The 20302-nt window shown below is 47.1% G+C and overlaps 1 protein-coding gene across 4 annotated transcripts in view; it reads left to right on the top strand.

Annotated features, from left to right (window-relative positions):
• Window positions 1-17451, top strand: part of LOC8062009 (histone-lysine N-methyltransferase TRX1) — a 33907-nt gene extending 16456 nt beyond the window's left edge. For 2 of the 4 annotated variants that reach the window (XM_021452938.1, XM_021452937.1), the window contains exons 19-25: window positions 331-588; window positions 989-1050; window positions 2213-2290; window positions 15327-15422; window positions 15912-16015; window positions 16096-16239; window positions 17052-17451. In XM_021452938.1, coding sequence (XP_021308613.1) covers window positions 331-588; window positions 989-1050; window positions 2213-2290; window positions 15327-15422; window positions 15912-16015; window positions 16096-16222 — 725 coding nt within the window. In that variant the 3' untranslated portion in view covers window positions 16223-16239; window positions 17052-17451. Of the gene's footprint in view, window positions 1-330; window positions 589-988; window positions 1051-2212; window positions 2291-15326; window positions 15423-15911; window positions 16018-16095; window positions 16240-17051 lie in introns of those variants that run through there. The other 2 variants (XM_021452940.1, XM_021452939.1) reach the window with 2 other exon arrangements.

The following is a 20302-nucleotide window of genomic DNA, read 5'->3' on the forward strand; positions in this document are numbered from 1 at the left end:
TGCATATTTATGCATATGAGATAAATTTAATAATTTTTTATTTTATACTAAGTTTAATCGCGCATTAAAAAATCACCTTACTGTGATATTAATTAGATTTTTTGGTCCCATGTTTTATTTACTTCAGGGGACAATTCAGATATTTTTATGGTTTAGGTTTGGTGATTAATATCCGTGACTCCTTGCAGTACCATTTTGATTAAAGTTGCATATTTATGCATATGATATAAATTTAATAATTTTTATTTTACTAAAGAGTGCCCTATTTAGATTGATTACCTATCTTGTCTCATATTTATTTCATGTCTGAATGGCCTGTTCCTTGGCCAGAACCCTATAATTTTCGCAGAAGGGGCCAAAAACAGCCACAAATTGTGTCTACTGCTTCTCTGAAACGTTTATATTTGGAGAATAGGCCATATATTGTCAGTGGTTACTGCCAAAATAGAGTAGGCAATGCTTGCAGTGAATCACTTCAACCGGTTGGCTTGTCAGATGCTGTGCAGCAAGAAGCTATTGGCAATGTGTCTTCTATGGTTGAAAAATATACAATCATGAAGGCTACATTTAGGAAGAGACTAACTTTTGGTGAGTTCTATTTAGATTCTTATCCTTTTGTATTTTGTATTTCCACAGCATAACCTTCTGGAGTTGACCAAGCCTTCATACCATTTTAAGAAATATATTCTGAGCCAAGTCCAAGATACTATTTTTGTGATCTTAATTACTATCTCCAATATATTTTTACCAGAGAAGTATATATTTTTCCTAAATATCTTGTGTTGTTCCAAGGGAGGAATCTTCTTATCCTATTTGACATATTGCTTGTTCTATACCATTTATCAACATATGTGGTTTGTCTTTCTTGCTTTTGTGCTAACTATGATGTCAATGTTGGATGTATTTTTGTCAACAGTAGCAGTGCACATTGATTGTTTTATGATTTTGAGTGAACTGTTCATATATTGATTTTATTGTCTTTTGATAGGAAAATCAAAAATTCATGGATTTGGTGTCTTTGCCAAGGTTGCACACAAGGCTGGGGATATGGTATATTTTTCTGCTTTCCCTTTATAAATATTTTATTCAGATGCTTATGATTAGGAGCTGATCTATATCTCTTATAAAGATAAACCCCACTAGCTATTTCTCTTGCCATGCAAAGTGTCCACATCAGCATCCACTAGAACATTCCACTAACACATCACACATTCATGATTAAAAAAAAAACACATCACACATTCAACTATCTCACCATGCAAAGTGTCCACATCAGCATACACTAATACATCCAACTACAACATGATATTATGTTTTTATTCAAACTATTCACATTAGCAAACTACATCATTTATTAACATATATTACTATATTACCAACATCATAGATATACATCTCCCGATTCTTAGTGATTAACACTATAACCTATTTATATTTCTTCTTCATACCCACGGCAACGCGTGGGGAATCCTCCTAGTTACTTTGAATGCAAAAGCTGGTATGCAATTTCACAAAGAAGCAAATACAGATAAATAAGGAAATAACACTGCTAAGTCACCTGGATTATGGGTCAATGCCATGAGTTCTGTACCAGGCTCATCGTCCCCAAGTGTGGGGTGTGGTCTATGTTGCTTGCCACCTGTACGGCATGGGCAGGAGCGTGGTGTGGGAGCTTGTGCTGTGGAGGCCAGAAGGAGTGCTTGGGAGAGAGCGTGAGCTGCAAGGATGGTGGTACTTGACTGGCATACCCAATTGGGAACCAGACAAGACCATGGCTGCTAGGGTCACCGAATGATATTAGGATTTTGATGTTTGCAAGCTGTTAGCCCACTTAACTAGCACTTTTTTCCTTTTCTTGCTTTTCCCTTCCATTTTCTTTTCTGCTATTTAGATAATACTATTGTTACATGTTGTGCGTACATAATAAATGGCTAATAATTACGTTGTCCTTGTCATTGCCCTAGATTTGTTTGGTTCACATTTAGTGTAGACAATTATGGTCTATTTCGTTAAATTTGCATGCGAAAATGCTATATGTTCAACTCAATTTTCATACTTCAGTATGATCAAACCTCTGCTGGCAGCTTGTGGGCCCAACTCAGTTTTCTGCATGCCACTATACGAGTAGAGCAAATCTTCACATGTATATCAGTTCTCATTTCCTTCTATTTGTGCTGAGCTAATTTTTCTGAATTTGGGCTTACTCCTGCAGATGATTGAATACATAGGGGAGATCGTTAGACCACCGATATCAGACACCAGAGAGCGGCGAATATACAACTCACTTGTGGTAAGTTTCCTTTTGGAATTTAGTTCATTGAAGATAATCTTTTTATATAAATGTGGATAACTAGACTGGCAGATTTAAATAAGCGCTCTTCTGGTTCACCGTGAACTGATTTTTGCTTCACAGTTTAATTTTATCTAACTGGTCAAACCCAACGATTATTTAATGCTACCTCTGCCCTACCCTAAAGTACATATTAAATGAGCACCATTAGATACATTATGAGATATATTTTCATATATGATACCTCTTTGATGTGGTAGACATTGATACTCCTTTTTGTGTAAACTAGGTCAAACCTAGGATGGTTTGCGTTAGGACAAACTCAGAATTTTTAGGACAGAAGTAGTTTAGAGCAACCCCAGCAATGGCTGGACCCTAAAATAGGCCACCCTACTTGCTTTTGCCGGCCTTATTTTTCTGGGTTCAACTCCAGCAGCAGCTTCCAAATCAGGCCCCCCACTTCTTATTGATAGGTGTTAGTCTTGTGCTAAGCCTAGTTACCCTGTTTTTCTACTTTCATTAGTATGTACTTTTACTGATGCAGGTTCCTTGGCAGCCAAGGTGATTATGGTGCCTTGAGAACCAAGTAGAGCATCTTCTACTTTTTGTTTGTTAGAATCTGTCAGGGTTGTTGGCGGGCTGTCTGGCTATATAAGCAGCTGCTATCCCTCTTGTATCCATAGCTTGTAAGCAGTTCAATTTCAATACAATCCAAGCCGCATCCTTGCCAAGCTACCCTCTGGCAGCAAGAACTACCTGTATTCATGTCCATGAAACCAACAATTGGTATCTAGAGCCTGGTTAGGAGAGTTCTTCGGGGATGTCCACCTCCAGCCAGCGCGCTGCGAGAGCAGCAGCAGCTGCCGCCGCTGCCAACCCAGGGGGAGGCGGAGATGTGGTGAATCCGGGCGTCGACCATGCCCAGCGCTTGGCCGCGGCAGAGGCCGCAGCCGCGCAGGCGATGGAGGCGGCTCGACAGGCAGCAGCAGCAGCCCAGGCGGCGGTCAACACGGCCGCAGCGCTGCGCTTGGAGATGGAGCGGGAGCCCAGATCTGCGCCGTAGGGGTCCGACGCAGAGCCCAGACAGGCGCCGCCGGGACCTGTCGCCATCGCCAACCCGCCGTCGCGGACACGGAGGCCGTCGCGGGTCTCCAGTGATCCAGACGGTGTACAAGGATGGCGGCGCGGGGACTCCATGGACGATGCTGACGAAGTCGAACTACCATGAGTGGAGCACACTCATGCGGCTCAAGATGTAGGCTCGCCAACTCTAGGACACCGTCGAGTATGGTGATCTCCCGTACCATGACGATCGGCGCGCGCTGGAGGCCATCATTGCGGGAGTTCCGCAGGAGATGCAGGTGTCGCTCGCGGACAAGCTCTCCACCAAGGAGGCGTGGGACTCCGTCGCCTCGGCGTGCATCGGCGTCGACCGCGTCTGCCGCGCCACGCTGCAGCAGCTGCGCAAGGAGTGGGTAAACCTCTCCTTTCGTCCGGGGGAGCAGATTGAGGACTTCGCCCTCCGCCTCGCCACGCTGAAGCAACAGATGATCCTCCATGGCGAGAGGAACCTCGACGAGGAGCGAGCTGTGGAGAAGCTTCTTCGAGCCACGCCCAAGAAGTACACCCAGCTCAAGATCACCATTGAGACGCTGCTCGACTTCCAGGACCTCACCATCGAGGAGGTCATCGGGAGGTTGAAGACGGTGGACGACCTCGACGACGAGCCTGTGCACGAGCCCGTGTTCGTTGGCGGCAAGCTCATGCTCACGGAGGAGCAGTGGCTGGCGCGCCAGAATCAGAAGAAGGACGCGGGTGGCGCGGGCGGCTCTGCTTCCTCTAGTGGCGAAGCGCGTCGAGGGCCGCGTGGTGGGAAGAAGCAGAAGAGAAAGCTGCCAAGGGAGGAGATCGTGACGGCGACAGCGGCGGGCAAGGAGCAAAGACAGGAGGTGCCGGCGGTGACCACAAGGCCAACCGCGACAACCTTTGCCTCAACTGTCGCCGCCCCGGCCACTAGGCAAAGGATTGCCCCGAGCCTCGACGCGAGCGTGGCGGAGCAGCGCACGCCGCGCAGGCCGATGATGGTGAAGCGGCTCTCTTCCTCGCCCACGGCTTCCTCGAGCTGGACACGGATCGCGATGGCTTCTGCTCCAAAGCCGACATCGACATCAACGAGCCCAGAGCACACGCGTTCCTCAACAACGGCAGCGAATACATGCTCAACGGCTGGTACCTCGACAGCGACGCCACCCACCACATGGCTGGATGCCGCGAGCTGTTCTTCGACCTTGACACTTCAGTGCACGGCTCGGTGCGGTTTGGCGACGCGTCCAGGGTGGAGATCCAAGGTGTTGGCTCGATCGTGTTCCAAGCCAAGAATGGCGAGCATCACGTTCTTCACGGCGTCTACTTCATACTGGCGCTGTGCAACTCCATCATGAGTCTTGGCCAGCTCGATGAAGGAGGATCCAAGGTGGAGATCGAGCACGGAGTGCTTCGCATCTGAGACCAGCGCGGGCGCCTCCTCGTCAAGGTGAACCGCGGGCCCAACCGCCTCTACGTGCTCCACCTCGACGTCGCGCAGCCGGTGTGCCTCGCCACAAGGAAGGACGACATCGACTGGTGCTGGCACGAGCGGTTCAGCCACCTCCACTTTGAGGCGCTGCGATAGCTCGATCAGCACTCCATGATGCGCGGTCTGCCCGTCATCAAGCATGTGGAGCAGGTCTGCGACACCTGCGTTGTCACCAAGCAGCGTCGCTGTGGCTTCCCTCAACAGTCTCTGTACCGTGCCGAGAAGCCCCTAGAGCTTGTCCACGGCGACTTGTGTGGTCCAGTGACTTCGGCAACCCTGGGGGCCGACGCTACTTCCTTCTCATGGTCGACGACACGTCGCGCTTCATGTGGGTCACCTTACAGGCCACCAAAGATGCCGCTGCTGATGACGTCAAGAAGATCAAGGCAGAAGCAGAGAAGGGGAGCGGCCATACGCTGAAGGTGCTGCGCACCGACAATGGTGGGGAGTTCACCGTCGCCGAGTTCGCGGACTACTGCGCCGGAGAAGGCGTTCGACACCACTTCTCAGCACCACACTCGCCGCAGCAAAATAGCGTGGTGGAACGCCGGAACCAAACCGTGGTCACCACCGCGCGCGCTGCTGAAGTAGAGGAGGATGCCGACCAAGTATTGGGGGGAAGCAGTCGTGACTGCGGTTCACCTGCTCAACCGCTCCCCAACGAAGAGCTTGCAGGGCAAGACCCCCTACTAGGCCTGGCAGCCATCGGTGGGCCACCTCAAGGTGTTCGGCTGCATCGCCTACGCCAAGGACCTGGGCCAGCTACAGAAGCTGGACGACCGCGACAAGCTCGGCGTCTTCATCGGCTACACAGAAGGGCTAAGGTACCGGATCCTTGATCCAGTGACGCAATGGGTGAAGGTGAGCCGTGATGTGGTGTTCGATGAAGGACGGGGATGGGATTGGTCCACCCCGAGCGCAGGAAGCGAGTTCACCGTTGAGTTCTGGACGTCTGGAGATCAAGAGGGGGACGTCTGGAGATCAAGAAGGGGCACTGGGTGCTTCCTTGCCAGCAAGTCCAGCTCCGGGGGAGTTCGAGCAGAGTGAGGCCACACCAATCGCGCCCTCTGCTCGGACATCGTCGCCATCACCAACGGCGCCGCCAACTCTGCTTCCCCTGCGCCACCATCGTCGGCCCCTGCTTCCTCTGCGTCACCAGCGATTCCATTGGCTGCAGCTGAGGATGGTGGCCGCGTGGAGTTCGCCACTCCGCTCGAGGATGATGAAGACCGCCTCGACGCCTACCACGATGATGATGAGCCACTGCGATACCGCACGTGGGCAACATCCTCGGTGATGCACCCACACCGGAGCCTCCTCCGCGCCTCTTCGCCGAGCTCCACCTGACTCACGCCGGAGAGCCGGCCAGCAACGCCGAGGCTAAGGAAGATCCAGCCTGGCGAGCAGCAATGGAGCAAGAGCTCAAGTCAGTCGAGCAGAATCGCACTTGGAAGCTGGTGCATCTCCGGCCTGGTCATCGCCCCATCTCACTGAAGTGGGTCTACACCATCATATGGATGTCAAACCGGCCTTCCTCAACGGCGACCTCAAGGAAGAGGTACGTGCAACAGCCGCCGGGCTATGCCGTCGCCGGAGAAGAAAAGAAGGTCTACAAGCTTTGCAAGGCTCTCTATGGCCTGCGGCAAGCCCCGCGCGCATGGAACGCGAAGCTGGATGCGACGCTCAAGAAGATGGGTTTCCAGCAGAGCGCCCATGAAGCGGCAATGTACAGGCGGGGTAGTAGGCGCACTGTCTTGCTTGTCGGTGTCTATGTCGATGATTTGATCATCACCGGCGCCGAAGATGAAGAGGTGGAGGCTTTCAAGGCACAGATGAAGCAGACCTTCGACATGAGTGATCTTGGCCCCCTCAGCTTCTATCTGGGTGTTGAAGTGCACCAGGACGCCACCGGGATCTCACTTCGGCAAACCCACTACGCCAAGAGGATCCTGGAGCTTGCGGGTATGGATGGCTGCAATCCAGCCCACACTCTGATGGAAGAACGGCTTCGACTCAGCAGGAACAGCACTGCTGCTGAAGTCGATCCCACGCACTATCGGCGTCTCATTGGAAGCCTGCGCTATCTGGTGCACACCCGCCTTGATCTGGCATTCGCAGTAGGCTATGTCAGTCGATTCATGGAGCGACCCACGGTGGAACATCAAGCTGCAGTCAAGCGTATCTTGCACTACATCGCCGGCACGCTCGACTTCGGCCTACACTTCACCAAGGCTCCTGGGAGCGCCCGCTACATTGGCTACACCGACAGCGACCTCGCCGGCGACGTTGACACGAGCAAGAGCACGAGTGGAGTACTCTTCTTCCTCGGCAACTGCTTAGTCAGCTGGCACTCCATCAAGCAGAAGGTGGTGGCACTCTCCAGCTGTGAAGCTGAGTACATCGCTGCCTCCACTGCTGCTACTCAAGCATTGTGGCTGTCAAGGCTGTTAACTGAGCTCCTTGGCAGGCACGTCGAGGTGGTGGAGCTAAAGGTAGACAGCAAATCAGCACTTGCTCTGGCCAAGAATCCAGTCTTCCATGAGAGAAGCAAGCACATCAGGATTAAGTATCACTCCTTCCGCAGCTGTCTGGAAGACGGAAGCATCAAGGCAGAGCACATTTCTACTACTGATCAGCTCCCCGACATCCTGACCAAGTCTCTGGGCAAGGCCAAGTTTGAAGAGATGAGAGGCAGAATTGGCTTGCAGCAGATCAACCCCAAGGCACATGAGGCTAAGGGGGAGAACTGATAGGTGTTAGTCTTGTGCTAAGCCTAGTTACCCTGTTTTTCTACTTTCATTAGTATGTACTTTTACTGATGCATGTTCCTTGGCAGCCAAGGTGATTATGGTGCCTTGAGAACCAAGTAGAGCATCTTCTACTTTTGGTTTGTTAGAATCTGTCAGGGTTGTTGGGGGGCTGTCTGGCTATATAAGCAGCAGCTATCCCTCTTGTATCCATAGCTTGTAAGCAGTTCAATTTCAAAACAAACCAAGCGGCATCCTTGCCAAGCTGCCCTCTGGCAGCAAGAACTACCTGTGTTCATGTCCTTGAAACCAACACCTATTTCTCTCTTTTCTCGCTGTCTCAATGTGTTTTACTCCCTCCGTCCACAAAAGGATGCATGTCACGGGCCAACAGGCTGCGCCCAAAAGAGCCCAAATTAGGGCATGGACCGGCTAGGCCCTTGAGCAGCGCCTCCATCAGGAGGGCACATGCTCAGCAAGGGGAACAGCCGAAAGGCAGGCACCCACCCTCTATGGAAAGTCCAGCTCTGGTTCCAATTAGTAATTAGAGATAGAATAGATATGGTAATTGAGTTTGCTTAGGGAAGAAGTGTGAGGGAAAGTTCCAATCTACAAGGAATTATTCCCATTAGATTATTTGGTAAACAAGTTCACTAGGGACTACAAATATAGGGCATATTGTACCCCCTTTGAGGCAAGCAAGAAAAGAAGAGGTTTATCCTCTAAATCTCTTGGTCTGTTAGCTTCTGTCCCTCCTCTCCCTCGCCCAGCCGTTGGCCAGCATAGGGTGCGCCCCTGTTGCCCAAGCCACCAGTAGCAAAGACGGGACACCGTAAGGCTCCCGTCCCTTGCCCTCCAACCTCCTTTGACTGCGATCTACACACCTAGCCTCCTACCAAGATACACCCATCACATCTGGTATCATGCCACCATGTCTGTCAACACCTATCACCATGACCAGCATTGAACAACAGCTTGAAGAGGAAGCACGACACATCATGGACGACTCTGACCGCAAGTTCCTCCAAGGAAAAAAGGAGAAAGCAATGACTGCAGACACCCCCGACATCGTCGATAAGGTGAAAAACACCCTGTTTGCTGCCAACCTGAACATCGATGAAGCACCAAAGCTGGAGGTGTCCAAACCAGATGAGGGTGCTTTCCTCCCAATGTTGCATTCTCGGTACTACAAGCTATCCTTCCTCGCCTATGAGGGCAAAGAAGACCTCTATCATGGCTCAACTGTTGTGATTAATGCTTCAGTGGCCAACCGATTCCAGAGCATGAAAATATGTGGTATGCATCTTTTCATCTAATAGACGGCAGCCAACAATGGTACATGAGTCTAGCCTAGGATCAAAAGGGGCTCGATTGGGCTATGTTCACTCGATGTGCTAACGAGCGCTATGACCCCCTTACAATGCGCAACCCCCTAAGCGAACTGACTTCTCCACCAGACCAACACCATTGATGACTACAATGTGCAGTTTTTGGCACGTGTGGTCTGTGCTGGCAGCCTCGACGAACTCCAAAAGGTGAACATCTACATTGCAAATCTCCTAGAACTGCTCAAGACGAACGTGGAACTACAAGATCCTCAAACCGTGGGGAAGGCAATGGATCTGGCACGGGCTAGCGTGGCACTGTCGCCCCTGCTTGACCTACAGGACACCCAAGCAAGGGATATCAGCAGCAACAGCCTCATCAATCTTGCAACAACTACGCCGACTCCTTCACTGCCGTGCACCCTAAAGAGGCTCACACCAGAGGAGATGGCAGACTGCTATCGTGCAGTTCACTCACGGCCACAAGTGCAAACATTTGATTGAAATCACCTCCATGAACAACTATGACCCGGAGGCCTGATGTCAGCCTGATGATGTTCTATGGCAACTAGGCGCACGGAGTAAGTGGTGGATGCTCCATCTTCCTGGCTGGAACCGTCTTTGGGGAGGGAGTTTGCATCTCATTGACACTGGTGCCACACCTAACATCATCGACACAAACTGCACTCGGCTAGCGAGCATTGCCGAATGCCCCATCAACACTGATATCCTCATCGGTACTGAGTGGCGCCTGCTTCGACATCCCTCTTTGCTTTAATGCGGAGACATGATATTGAGGCCCTCCTGGTGGCAGCATATATGTCATCCTCAGCATTCCATGGTTGGACACCCTTGGGATGATATGCTTGTATTTCAGCACCATGGATATGAGCTTTAGGTGGGATAACTACTACATCCTTTACACCGGAACAGCACTAACATCCACGACATACAACGCCATCGCATCAGGCATCCCGATCACAACTGCTTCGATGTTGTTGACTCACATGCGCCTGTCTTCAACATCAGGTAGGCTGTCCTTAGTTCGCTTGAACTTCACTCCAGTGCTCCTGCTTGGACCATGGATGATCTGTCATCTTCTTTGATAGTCGTTGTTACTTGCGGCATCATCACCATTGTTGCCCAATCTGTTGAAGACGGTTCTGGCAGATAACACAGTTAATCGCAGTCGTACACTCCACCACAAACACCGACGTTTGGACGGACATCCCTAGCAAGAGCCCTCATGGCAAGGCCAATGTTCCTCATACTCATACGTTATCTTTGATGAAGCCGAATGCCAATTTATCACTGCGGACCGAATCTATCTGGGCGCCCACAGTTTTGTCTTGGATGTTACCACTACTCCGGTCAGCCGCTGCTCCAAATCTTCTCTCTTCGCTTTTCGGGCAATCTCCCACCATGGCAATGACTCTAGATACATGGTTTCCTAGATTTACCATGGTCTGTCCATTTGTTTCCCATGGTGGCACTTGTTGCTTGCTCTATCACCAGCACGCAGGGAACACCAGCTACATAGTTCTATGGCAATATTGGCCTTCTCCAGTATCACTTCACCTTTGACGTCGACAAAGAGAACCACCTTGCTGAATTGGTGGTTGGAAGGCTACTTTACGCATTGAGCGGCGACATTGCCTCATACTCTACTTCCTTGAACTAGCGTATGGACACGGATTCAGCGTGAGGACACTGGCAGTAAAAGGGGAGAGAGATGTCACGGGCCAACTTGGCCCAAAAGAATCGAAATTAGGGCTTGGGCTGGCAAGGCCCTTGAGCGGCGCTTCCATCAGGAGGGCGCACGCCCAACAAGGGGGACGGCCAAAATAGGCATCCACCCTCTTTGGAAAGTCCAGCTCTGGTTCCGGTTAAGAAATTAGAGATGGAATAGATATTGTAATTGAGTTTGCTTAGGAAAGAAGTGTAAAGGAAAGTTCCAATCTATAAGAAATTATTCCCATTAGATTACTTGGTAAACAAGTCCACTAGGTGCTTTAAATATAGGGCATATGTACCCTCTTTGGGGCAAGCAAGAAATTAAGGCTCTTGGCCCGCTAGCTCGTGCGCCAACATTGGATGTGCCCCCTGCTGGCCTAGCCGCCAGTGGCAAAGATGGGACGGTGTAAGGCTCCTGTCCCTTACCCTCCAACCACCTTCGACTACAATCTACACACTACAATGCAATTCTCACTTTTCTAGGAGTCAAACAAATTTGAAGTTTGACCAAAGTTATATAAAAAGTAGTAACATTTGTAATACAAAATAAGGTTTATTAAATTAATTGTGAAATATATTTTCACAGTAAACCCAGTTGGAGACATAAATGTTATATTCAAAATGTAAACTTGGTAAAGTTTAACTAGTTTTTTTAGATTAAGGAATAAAATATTCCGGCCTTCACTATCAACAGTGATTGCTTAGAGCCAAACCTATATCTTGGGCAGTGGGTGGCCTCAAGTATTGATCTCTGATATCATTCATAAATCCTCAGAAGCAATCATCATTGGCCCGTCGACATGGCCCAAGTATTGCTCTTTCCATTTTTGTAATCAATGCAACCAAGCATCCCAGGCCATCCTCTCTTGTTCAAAGCCAACAACTTGTCATGTCTTGGTAGTGGGTGGCCTCAAGTATTGCTCTCCAAACACCACGACCTTGACAAAGTTGTTGAAAGCCTCAATCATGGTGCTCTCTCCAATCCTAACCACCTTAGAGTGTACTGAATATCTTAAGCAAGCACACGGAATTGTTAGAGTAAATAGGAATAATACCACATTGTCTACCCACGTGAGGTGTTAGTCCTATGTACCCTATATAATCAGCCCATGAGGCCCAATGCAATAAGAATATTCCACCAATTCTATTCCTCTTACAGGAATGAACCCACCACCTTCTGCAATGCATTTGCTCCAAGTAAACCTGTTGCATTTTTCTTTCGCCTAAAACAATCATCATATGCCTCCACTCATTTTTCTCGAAAACGCAGGAGAGCTGGGCTTCATGATATTAAGAAGAGAATAAAGGGCAAGAGCCCAAACAACACTCACACACAAACACACACGCACACGCACCCATACTCAGACACATGCACACCACCAGTCTCAAGGGTTACTATCGCGCTGGAGACTCCATTACATAACACGACCACAGCTGAACCAAACACTCTTAACTACTGGGGAGGAGGGCAGCCAAGAAGGATAGCTGTTATAGACTCATTTGTGGGTCGCCACTATAGGCGCCGGGCTAGACAGACCAAGGCTAACAGCAGTGGCTGATTTTCCGGTCAGTTTTAGAAAGGGAATAAAGGGGAGGATTTTTAGGATCTTATTAGCTATTTGGTTTGGAAGTGCACCTGGACTATAAAGGTAGCACTTAGGAATGTAATCAGGATTTTACCGAAGAAGAATAGAACCTCCCTAGCGGGTGGGGTTCATCTTCGACGGTGGCTGCGCGCGATTCTGCCGCTGCCGCTGACGAATTCCCCACCACGCCATTGCCTCGCTATCCTCTTCGTTCTAATTCACAGTCTCACCTTCTTCTCCAATCTCCCCTGCACACCCCTCAGCGGCAACGCCGTATCAATAGCCCCCGAGCCCCTGCCATAGACCACAAGCGGCGTTCATTTCGGGCTAAGATCAGTGCTTGAGCTAAGTTAGGCCTGCTCCATCAAAAACACAACTATTGCGATGATTCCAAATTGTCCAGGCTCCAAGAATAATAAGTGAATTCACTCCTTGCCTCATCAGTCCATCCTTGGTGCTGCTGCTGGCATTTTCCCACCAAGCATGGAAGGAAAGCTCTGTAGGTTGAGGGGATATGGTTTGGAGACCGAACTGTCGGAATAGAAAGAACCGAAATTCTCTTTCAAAGACACAACTGACAAGGAGATGGTCAATAGTCTCATCTTCTTGGTCACAGAGAGGACAATACTCAGGATGGGGCAACCCACGACGCACCAGGCGATCAGCCGTCCAGCACCTGTTGTGCGCTACCAACCACATAAAGAAGCGACACTTGAGCGGTGCCCAAGATTTCCAGATTCTTTCCCATGGTCCAAAGAGAGTAGACCCCAAAAAGAATCCATCATAAGCCGACTTAGCTGAGTATTTTCCATTAGAAGAGAGCCTCCATATATGCCTATCCTCAACCTCAGGCTGTAGCTGAAAATTGATCAAAATATCACATAATTGGAGCAATTCCACCATTACTCCAACTGTGCGCGCTCCCTGGATGTCTGAAATCCAAGTTTGGGCAGTGAAGGCATCCCGTACCGTGTGCCGTTTGATCCACCTTTTGGGAACAGCCGCATAGAGGCGAGGTGCAAGGTCAGCAATACGTTGCCCATGCAGCCACCGATCTGGCCAGAAAAGTGTGTTTGCACCATATCCAATTTCAGAGACAACCGCCATAGAGAAGAAGGCTCTTACTTGGTTAGGTACTTGTATTGGGAGAGTAGCCCATGGACGATGGGGCTCAGTTTTCTGTAACCAAACCCATCTCATACGGATGGACCAGCCAAGAGTTTTGAGTTCTGAAATTCCTAGGCCTCCAAGCTCTGGTGGGCAGCAAACTTTGAGGCAAGCCACAAGGCAGTGTCCTCCTTTAGCATCTTTACGACCTCTCCAAAGAAAGCCACGTCTAGTTTTGTCTACTGCTTTGAGAGCCCATGGGGGGAAGTCAAAGGCCATAGCGAAGTAAACCGTCATTCCAGTGAGAACTGCTTGCACCTGTATACTCTTCTTCTAGCCCTTGTCATTAGGTCTTCCTTCCAGCCAGGAAGTTGATCGCTCGTGCTACAATTTGGAAGAACAAATTCTTGGACATAAGAAACCCTCTCCCAAAGAACTGTACATCGGAGGATCAACGAAATAATCAACAAAAATACACAAATTGTTCCCTTGGAAATTGATCCATGTCGAACCCTCTTTTGCCTTCTTTGTTCAAGATCGCCAACATAAGCAGCTGCTATGATGAAGTCACTCACCATTGAACCCCGCTTCATCCCACCGTCGCTCAATTAAATCATCATCATACGTGAAAATCATCTAAAATTAAAAGATTAGCAAAATACATTGTTTTCTACATAAATTATATAATGCGATACAGAACTAAAAATGCAATTAAAATTGAAAAAAATGGGAAATTTGGATTCTCCCTGAGCTGGACAAATCAAACTAGTTCTATGATAATCGAACTAGTTCTATAGCTGGACCTAAGCTGGAATCTTGAAGCTTTCAGGCTCCAGCCAGGCGCTAGAGTCTCATCTCTATGAAGTATTGCTGAAGTAATGCTGAGTTTCCATGATAGACGGAGAGGCGCCATCAAAGACACATTTGTTCCTGTGAAACTTTTGGTCCAAGCACCCAAAATCATAGAGCTGTTGAACCCCTTTCTAATAGCACTGTGTTGTAACCCTATTAAAGGTATCTAGATTTTTTTTCTCAAAAAACGCAGGATAGCTGTGCTTCATTATATTAAGAAGAAAGATGGGTTAACAACCCGTTACAAGACACACCACACTGTTTGACTGATTACATTCGTGCTCGTGAACTAGCTGTCGAGGCGACTGAACGACATGCTAACCATCAGGGAGTGGGGTAGTCAGGAAGGACAGCCCCCGAGCACCTGCCATGCACCATAACCGGCGCTCCTCCCCTGCAGCGACCAAGGCCCTGGCGACGCTAGGCCATAAAAAATACACACCGGCAGGGAAGGTAGCGGATGGCTGGAGCAGTAGATGGGTGGGGATGGGAAGCAGCCGACAGGAGCTCCAGCAGCAGACCAGCGGGGATGAGCGCAATCGGCGGGAGGGGCAGCCCGGCAGGAAGGAATGCGACCTGCGGAGAGGAGCTGCGGGCGCGACAGCTTCTTTTCCCTCTTATGGTCTGCCGCTTGATTCCATCTGCTCGTGCTCCTCGCATTCTTTTCCTGCGCCCATGCGCCTGATGCCAGCTTTGTGCGCGCTTCCACGAGGGTGAAATTTTTCGCGCGGCTCGTGCCTGCGCCGTCCGCTTCCACGCTGCGCAGCCTGCCTCCGCGCTGCCCAACCACGCCTCCGCGCCGCCTTACGCAGCCTAGGTGCTGCGCCCCCCTAGGAGTCCGCCTACCCCCATAGGCCAGGCGGGACCCTGTCGCCCAACGATTAGGCGCGCCCAGGCGCTCTCCTTACGTCGCCTTTTGAACTTTGGGTGTGACAACTAGAGCACTTTAAAATTCAATGTGGTCCAAATAACTATAACTGTTCAACATGACAAACATAAGCCAACTGCTGACTCTTGACTCAAGAGACTTCAACCAGGTCTCGTTCAGTGTCAACTATTTATGTACTTCTATATTTATTGTACATAAGTCGTAATACTCATGCATTGCAGGGTGCTGGGACATATATGTTCAGGATAGATGATGAACGTGTTATAGATGCTACTCGGGCTGGAAGTATAGCTCATTTGATCAATCACTCATGTGAGGTAAGAAATTATGTGTTTGTTCTGCAGGGGCTTTCCAGTTTCTGTTTGAAGCTTAAATCACTTATCTCTCAGATGCTAATGACTGCACATCGACATATTTGCACATATGGACAACTGACAAACATTTCATCAGGCTATTGTTGACCATGGATTATGCCTATCTTTGTCATGTTTTACCCTTCTCAGATACGTAAAACATAATGTTATATGAGCACACTTTACTCAAGCATGGGCCTTAAGAAACTTGAAATATTTGTATTTATTCTTAAAGGAATGGGAATAATCTTCGATGAGCTTAGTAGGCTGCATGGTTTGCTCTTAAATTTTGGAGGTATTGCTTTTGACAGAAACATAATAGGAGTTGAGATTAGTTGACTCTTTGACATGCGAGATGGAAACTGATTTTAGCAAGGAGAATAACAAAGCAATTGTTTCTCCAACATGTTTTTGCATAGTGTATTTCATAACAATCCCTGTTTATCATTGCAGCCTAATTGCTATTCACGTGCCATAACCATTCTTGGGGATGAACACATTATCATTTTCGCGAAGCGGGACATAGATCCATGGGAAGAGCTGACATATGATTATAGGTCAGTAGTGGGTTATGATTTTGCTTTTGACCTTTTGAACATCATAGTTTTGTACAAAATATTGTCCATGCTTTCTTCAGGTTTTTTTCGAGTGATCAACGACTTCCGTGTTATTGTGGATTCCCCAAATGCCGTGGGGTAGTTAATGATGTTGAGGCAGAGGAACATGCAGCTAAAATCAGGGTTAAGAGAAGTGAATTGTTTTAAAAAAGAGAAAACTAAAGGTCAGTGTACAAGACTTGCTTCCCTGCCCCTGTGCTAATGTAATGTTCCTGCTGTGTACTTCCTCCGCCCACGAAAGAATCAATATCTAGAGTTGTCCAAAGTCAAATTTTTTATCTTTGACCAATTTTTTAGAAAAAAATGCTAAAAATTATAGTATCAAATTAGTATCATTAGATTTATCATAGAATATATTTTCATAATATGCGCATTTTATGTTATAGATGTTATTACTCTTTTCTATAAAGTTAGTCAATCTTTAAAAAGTTTTGAGTGGCACGGATTTTAGGAATTGATTCTTTCATGGATAGAGGGAGTACCAACAAAATGCTCATTTTCCTTTTTGTATTTGCCTATTTGGCCTCTATAAACAAATAAAAAGGTTTTTTTTTAAAAAAAAAGAAAGAGCGCTAAAAGTTCCCACAAAAGGTGGAGTCTACGCCTCTAGGGAAGGAAATTTCTAGACAGGCTGGATCGATCCCAGTACCTGGAGGCCACGGTTTTACCACTGTGCCTGTCCTGATTTTCTTGGATTCGTTTTCATTTGAACTCAGGGTATATGTATGAACTGGGATGTGTGCTCTAAAGAAATGAACATGATAAAATACTCAGTTTCACCAGGGCAATTGGTGAAAACAAGAGTGATCATCCATTATTTCTACCTTTTGGATTTCGTTTCTTTAGTGACAACTACACAGATTGGTTTATTTTGTAAGCCTAGTTTTTGATTATTGAAGTGCTTGTGATCTGAGAATTTTTAGCAGTTTTTTCCTTCTGTAGTTGTGCCACTCAGGTCAATGTTTTTTTTTTGCAGGTACAGCATATTGGTTGGGATGACATGCTTGAGTGATATGTGCCTGTGGCAAATTCCAAAAAAAAAATGCCGAGTTTCATTCTTGGAATCCTGATAATTCTTCTTCATTCTTTGAGTGGAACACCAATGTAATTGTGTATGTACCCAATATAGGATCAGCAATCCAATTTGGGGACAGGAGTTGAATCGATTGTGTAGGGTGCATTGAAATGTTAGGTGTTACGCATGTAATTCGGCCACTTATCTTGTTGAGCCATGTGTAACCAAAAAGTACACATGGTCGTACTTTTCGGTATGCCCATCTATGAGCCATAAAAATCTGTGAAACCTGTATTTATGGGTATCAGTATGTTGTGCATTGTAACCTTTGTGAATGTAGCAGCATATTTTTCTTAGGGCGTATTTGGTGGAGCTGCAGCTTTAGTTTACACAGTTTTGGCTGTAGCTTATTGGGTGAAACAACTCATTTTGGCTCTAGTTTCATTATTTAGAAATATAGTTTGGGAAAATAGTTTTTTAATAATTGATGAAAAGGGTGAAATGTTCATAATATTCTTTTTTTCCACTTTTTTCCCTCTTTTTTTTTTATTTTTCTTCTTCCACTTCTCTCTCTACCTTTATCGGCTCCTACGCCTCATCCACCGTAGGCATGCCTCCATTCTCTTATGGCGGGATCTCTCTTCTGCATTGTAATCTTCTCACTATTCTCTTGTTCCTCCCACGCAATCTCTTCTTCCTTTTCTAGTATTTCTACACCCTAGCATGCATTGCTACCCTTCACGGCTCCTTTGGCCTCACCATGTGGTGCCCTCTGCTCCAGCGGCCTCCTTGGTCCCATTGTTGGTGCCCTCTGCTGGACTCCTCGGCTGAACTGTTGGCAATTTTTGCCCTTGCTTCCATGTGCCGCTGCTGCCCCTCATCATGAAGCCCATGACGTTTGGCGATGGTGCCAATAGCACACAGTCTATATGGTGGCCTCCTCGGGCATGAAAGGCATGGCAAGGATCTGGTCCAGGATGGATGGCCTGGACCCGAACATGGTGTTGGCGATGATATGGCAGTACTTGGGGGGATCATATTTCAACTTTAGGTGATGCAAGCAACATGCAAAGAAATATACCTTAGTCTCTTGGTCGTTTAGTTCATGTAGTATTTCTTGGATGTTGACAACTATCGCTTGTTCACCTCCTTTATAGATCTAGAAGACATACTAGGCTTCCGAAAAGGCAATAGTGGGGGCATTTGAAATGTGGGACACGGAGTGCATGCACATACAAGAGATCGAGGTATGCTTCTTGTTATAAATTGTGTGGCAATTAATAAATGGAGATTTAGTGGCAATTAACCAACGGAGATTTAGTGGTGAATCGTTTCAGCGTAAAAGGATTGTGCGCAACAGTGCATGCAGTTGGAAGAGAAACGGCAAGCATGCATATGCGTGAAAGGAGAAACAACAAAACTACTACAGATATGCGTAAACGATTTTTAGTATACACGAGATGACGTGTCTACATGAGAAGCTAGAAAAATCCAAAATCCTGTAGTGAGCATCAATCATGGTGATCGTAATACTGCCTTTTTCCATCAGGCCATAATCAAAAGAGTAAGAAAAGATAGAATTACTTTCTTACTCAATCCTGATGGTTCCCCTTCTACTCAACATCAGCTTCAATCCACTTTGCTAAATTACTTTCACGATATTTTTGCTGTCAACAATGTCTCTGCGTAGGATCATGCAGGTCAAGCTCATGCTAATATTAACGTTCATCCCCATCCTTCTAACAATGCTACGACTCAAATCTTAACTTCGGCCTCTCTAGCTTATCAACCGCACATTAATACTTCTGATCTTGCTTTCACCAATTCTATCCCTACCTTGCAGGAAATTCATGACATAATTAAAAGTATGAGAAGTAACGCATCCCCGGGCCCAGATGGACTCAATGCAGCGTTCTACAAATCAGCCTGGACCTGGATAGCTCCTGACCTCCTAAACCTGGTAACAAAGTTTTACACTGAAGCTTTCATGCACCCTGAGATTAACCAAACCTTCTTAGTTCTCATCCCTAAAAAGCCTCAACCTACTATTCCTCAAGATTACAGACCAATTAGTCTCTGCAATGTTGCCTATAAAATTATTTCCAAAACTCTGGCGGAAAGACTCAAACATCATCTCCCACACAATATCCACTATTCTCAATCGGCTTTCATTCAGGACAGACATATTTACACTAATATTATCATTGCTCAGGAAATTATTCACTCTTTCAATTTAAAATCCTGGACTAACCAAGCTTTCCTTCTTAAGATAGACCTTGCTAAGGCTTTTGACAGGTTAAGATGGGACTTCATAGTGGCTGCTCTGACAAGACTCAATCTTCATGCTCCTTTTATAAATCTCATCTATCAATGTATCTCCACCACAACTCTTTCTGTGCTGGTCAATGGTGAGCCCTCTGCAGGTTTCTCGGTCACCAGAGGAATAAGGCAAGGCTGTCCTCTTTCCCCTTATCTTTTTGTAGTAGCTATAAATGAACTTTCAATCTCTCTCCAATGCCACCTGCAGAATTCTAGACTTGCAGGTATTTCCTTGGGGCATGGCTGCCCCCCCAATCCACTCTCTCCTTTTTGCAGATGACTTAATCATTTGTGGAAACGCCAACTTACAGGAAGCTCAGACAATTCACTCGGCTCTGTATGATTTCTGTGAACAATCAGGTCAGACCCCCAACCTCAACAAGTCATCCATTTTATTCAGTAAGAATGTTCCTAATCAGGTACGCAATCAAATTAAATCCATTTTCCCAGTTCCTGATCTAAACCCAAACACCATTCACCTAGGGCACCCCATGATTTTTAATCATAAAGACAGGAACAAAGCATATGCTTTTATCAAGAATAAATTTCATGCTAAATTCACCACTGTTAAAGCAAACAAATTAAATCATGCTGGCAGGCTCACCTATATACAATCTGTTCTCTCTGCCATTCCTGTTTATTATATGTCCACCATCCTCTTCTCCAAAACTTTTATTGCTGAACTAACAACCATCATTAAAAGATTTTGGTGGGCAGGAATCCAGGAGGAGAATGCAACTAACCCTATCCATTTCAGGTCTTGGGAAGATATCTGTCAATCTCGTCAAAATAGAGGTTTAGGCATTAGAGATCTTCATCTTGTTAATAAAAGCCTGATTATGCACACAGCTTACACTCTGGCATCTAATAAAAACCCCTTCTTACAACAAATC

Source organism: Sorghum bicolor, chromosome 2, assembly GCF_000003195.3.
Source record: "Sorghum bicolor cultivar BTx623 chromosome 2, Sorghum_bicolor_NCBIv3, whole genome shotgun sequence".
In the NCBI taxonomy this organism is placed as follows: domain Eukaryota; kingdom Viridiplantae; phylum Streptophyta; class Magnoliopsida; order Poales; family Poaceae; genus Sorghum; species Sorghum bicolor.